The sequence below is a fragment of the Triticum dicoccoides genome, chromosome 6A (genome assembly GCF_002162155.2).
Source record: "Triticum dicoccoides isolate Atlit2015 ecotype Zavitan chromosome 6A, WEW_v2.0, whole genome shotgun sequence".
Classification (NCBI taxonomy): domain Eukaryota; kingdom Viridiplantae; phylum Streptophyta; class Magnoliopsida; order Poales; family Poaceae; genus Triticum; species Triticum dicoccoides.
Window position 1 is genome coordinate 571113510 of NC_041390.1, and position 4293 is coordinate 571117802.

General features: G+C 48.8%; 1 protein-coding gene across 1 annotated transcript; it reads right to left on the reverse strand.

The window, feature by feature from the left end:
- Positions 1-852: 852 nt before the first annotated feature.
- Positions 853-3260, reverse strand: LOC119318045 (probable WRKY transcription factor 9). The gene is made up of 5 exons (XM_037592553.1): positions 2850-3260; positions 2604-2750; positions 1957-2343; positions 1763-1876; positions 853-1659 (listed from the first exon to the last, which is right to left on the reverse strand). Exons 1-5 carry the CDS (start codon positions 3258-3260, stop codon positions 1036-1038), a joined length of 1683 nt encoding a protein of 560 aa, XP_037448450.1. The 3' UTR covers positions 853-1035.
- Between the last annotated feature and the right edge of the window lie 1033 nt (positions 3261-4293).

Consider the following 4293-nt stretch of genomic DNA (forward strand, 5'->3'; position numbering starts at 1 on the left):
ATTAAATTAATCAGAAGGTTACAATACACTTCCGGGAAAATGTAAGCCGGTGTCGTGTGATACACGCGCCACACTTTTAAACCATTCTTATACTTAATAGGCTACAAATATATATCCTTCAAAAAGGGATTAGGGGATTTGAGCAACCCAAGACCTAAAGTTTTTTGCCTACAAAAACCCACATGATGTTCATCCATATCACAAATATTAGCTTTGGATACTGAGAAGATTTACCTTTGACCAAAAACTTGTACTATAGTGTACACAACGCAATTTTATAAATATAATTCCGAGACAAAGCTAAATATATAATTTACAAGTCTCAGTTGAAATATTTAAAACATTGTTAGTGGTCAAAGGTTTGAAAGTTTGGAATGCTAAAAATCTGCTGCCAAATTTTTAGGCATGGCAAATGCTAAAAAGCTGAACATAGCAAGGATTTGCCATGCTTGCTAAAGGAAATTGCCACCCTCGCAACAACATAATTTGCTATAAAAACCGTTCAATTTGCCATGCTAAAAAAATCAGACGTTCGATTTGTAGCAAAATCCAATAAATTTGGCTTAAGACAGGTCCAAAATGACATGCTATTTATGATATGGAGAGAGTACCCGTATATATCCATGTAATGCAAAATAAATGTACTAACTATTTTTCGTAAACTTTCCCAGGTAGTGTTGCACCTTTTATTTTCATGGATTTCTCCTTTAGAAAATTCTAAGCCATTTCTCACAAAGGACTTGGATTTACGTTACAAATATATATAGTAACCCAGATTACCCACCTTGGTATTATTTTGCAAGCTTTGATTGGTTGAGATAATGATGAGACAGTGAATCAATGTTGTAATTTACCGTTAATAATCAACAATTGCAATATTCCTCCAAAACAACCTAAAAATCAGGACCAAATTTAGGCCCAAAAAATTTCTCCAATGTGTGTTCCCCTCCTAGCTTGACCTGTTTGCACACAACAACTCTAATCAAACCCCGTCTGTAATCCTGCCCCAATTACCTATAGTGTCACTCACATATCCTACTCATGAGGTGGAAGTGATTCAACCACCCCCCACTTGTTGCTACTCTCCCCCTCCTTGCTCCTGGTGGCCTGCCCATCCTTCCCTATGACGTTGCTGATCGCGGTGGCGATGGCCGCAGAGAACTGATTTGGGTCCGACGCCATAGTGCCGGCATTGTCAGGCAATGCCGTTGGCCTGACGTCGTCAACGCCTCCGGTGCCCCAGAACGGCCTCTTGCCCCCTCCTAGCCCAGCCGCGCCGCCGTGCGAAGGGTTCGGAGGCCACGGGTACTTGAGGTGCGTCGCCGGCTGAGCGGACAGCCCAGAGGAATGCCCGAACATGCTGAGGTGCTGAGCACCACCGCCGCCCATGTTGCCGGACATTAGTGGCGAGGCGGATGAGTGGTATTGGGAGCTAGAGTTGAGCTGTAGGTAGGGGCTGAGGTAGGAGGAGGACGCCGGCGGCGGGCCACCCGAGACAGCCGCGTCGGAGGTGGTGCTAGAGAGCAGCATGAAGGTGGCAGCACCGGCGCCCGCGGTGGCGGTTGACGCCATGGCTGTAGCGCCGACGGGCAGCGGGTGGTTGTGCGTGCCCTCGTACGTGGTGATCAGGATCGACATGTCCTCCTGACATCTCTGCACCTGCACCATCTCAAAGCAGTTAAGATCCATGCACGGTACACACGTGACGATCAGACAGGTAGACTAGAGTGCTGGTGCAACAATGGGGCAAATTTGGTCTCACCTGCTTCCGCACCGGGCAGGCCGGGGCGACGGTGCACCGGTAGTAAGCTCTGGGGCACGGGTTCCCCTTGGCGACCTTCTGGCCGTACTTCCGCCATTGGCACCCGTCGTTCATCTGCAAGCATCGAATTGTAACTTGTTAGTACTCCAACAAGAGTGTAACGTGGGGATCGAGAATGATGCGCCGTGTCTTACGGTGGGGCCTTGGCATCGGACGCGCACGGAAACCCTAGTCTTGCGGTTGGCCGCGTTGACGCCCTGCTGGCTCCCGATCCCGCCGCCTGCGGCGAGATCGCCGGACGCAGGCGGGGACATCCTGCTGCTCTCAAGCAGCGCGTAGCCCCTCACCTTGCCGACGTCGGTGACGATGTCCGGCGCACCGCCGTCGACGACGTCGCGCCTCGCTTCATCCTCGTACGATGACGTGCGCAAGCTGAGGGACAGCCCTAGACCCTCCCTGCCGTCGTCCGTGTCGTCGCTTCCCACGGACGGCCGCAGAGCCGCCTGCTCCTCCTTGCTCTTCGCCTCCGCCACCGCAGCCGCAGGCGCCGTGCCGCCGAGAGAGAGGAACACCTCGGTCTCCTGTGCAAGCACACAAATCAAATCACACTCGAATTCGATCACACGTATCTAGAATCCAGATGGTAATTATGGTGTGTCACGTGGAAGAATAATTAACGGCGCCATGCACGAGATGAGCCCCAGCTTAGCTACGCCTAGAACATACGTAGACTAATTGGATAATGGCCTAGCTTAGCTAGCTAATGTTGAAGCTTAATTAGCGCTCTTACTAATACTCTACTACTCCTATACTAGCTAGGAGTAGTTAATTAGGTTATTACCTTAGGCTCCTGATCTGCCGGTTGCTTCTGGTAAGCGGCCAGCTTGGTCTGCAGCTCGTAGTAGTCGCGCACCGTCCGGTCCACTACTCGCCGGAGCATCTTGTTCTCCTCCTTCATCTTCTCCATCTCCTCCTGCATCGTGCTCAACTGGAGATAGAAAGACCGATACATGTAAATTAATTAATCAGATAGAAGATATGTAAAAATTTGCTACTTGTTGCACCACATATAGTCATATGCATATACCTCGTCTTGCGCCATGGCGGTATGCTCATGGTCGCCGTCGCCGTCGCCGTCGCCAGGGGCCGCCTCTACCATGTGCTTGTCTTCTGCGCCAGTTCCCCCACCGTCGCCCTCCTCATCGTCGATGCCGTCGCCGGCATCGTTATCAGCAGCAGCAGCTGCAGATTGCTTGTCCTCCTCAATCACACCTCCTTGTTGAGTACCATACTTGATCTCCTCCTTGGAGCCGTCTCCTCCTCGGTCCACAACCACTTCAACAACCTCTTTGGCTGGCGCCTCTCCTTCCTTGATTTGTCCCTCCTTCTGCACCCGCGGTGCGGCCTCTCCGGGATGGTGATCGCCGCTGCCGTCGTCGACGTCGTCGTCCCTCCTCTCGAGATCTATGTCCGCCCTCTTCCTCTTTGATGATGACATGATCGACCCTTGACCAGTTTCTTGTGTGTACCTTTGTCTCTCTGCTAGACTGCTACAGCTGAAAGGAGGAACGGTCTTAAATCCCAATGCCGCTTCTCCCGAGGCAGCTAAGTCAATGTCTGGATGTCTAATGCGTATTAAAAGGGTTAATGAGGAGGGGAGACTCCTCTCTTAATCCTGTTATCACATGTCACTAGCTATTTTTCTATTCTACCAAGTTGGCTCTAGGAACATGTACACGCCAACTTAGTGTGCCAGGCACACATGTCAGTGACACATCGTGGAATACGGGTCTTAATTACAGGTCAAGCTAATCGATGAATTAATGGTGAAGGTTTAATTTGAGGGTGTGTGCAGTGCAGCAGTGCAGGGTGTTGTGATCCAAATGATAAGGATACCAAGGTCAAGTTGGGGCCCGATCATGTGATGCGTGGAGCGCTTCTGGCGCTAGGGATTAGTATTTTATGGAGCCCAGGTCAACTCTTTGGAGTTTCTTTTCCGGGCTGCTACCATCACCCACCTTAATCTCCCCATCACCAAAATATGACACAATACTATGTTGAGACTCGGTTTCCTTTCATACATCTACAGTGACAACTTTATACTGTAAGCTAAATGCAGGCCGGCCATTCAAGTTCGTACGGGTATACATATTGAGTTATATATTGACTTATGGTATGAGACTAGAATTTAGTACCCCTGGTGGTTCACATAGTTAATTCTAATGAAGAAGATAGCTGTCGACAGACTGATCATCACAAAATTAAGAGCAAATATAACAACATGCAATAGTTATTTGATGAATTACGTTACGTACTAGGGAACTTTTCAAATAAGAAGGCATGTGAACATTTGAGTTGCTTGAGCGGCGGGCTCAAGTAATTAATGTCTTGTCCAAGCATATACTCCCTCGATCAGGGTTTTGCAAGGCTTATTTGGTTTGTAAGTCAAATTCATTTACGTTTGACCAAGTTAATCAAGAAAAGTACCAGTATTTACAACTTCATATAGTATGAAATAAACTTGGTGATAG

Coding starts and splice junctions, on each gene's coding strand:
- LOC119318045 (XM_037592553.1), bottom strand. CDS start 3,260: ATGTCATCATCAAAGAGGAAGAGGGCGGACATAGATCTCGAGAGGAGG. Junction 2,344..2,603: donor CGGCAGATCAGGAGCCTAAG/GTAATAACCTAA, acceptor GTGCTTGCACAG/GAGACCGAGGTGTTCCTCTC. Junction 1,660..1,762: donor CCTGCCCGGTGCGGAAGCAG/GTGAGACCAAAT, acceptor GAGATGGTGCAG/GTGCAGAGATGTCAGGAGGA.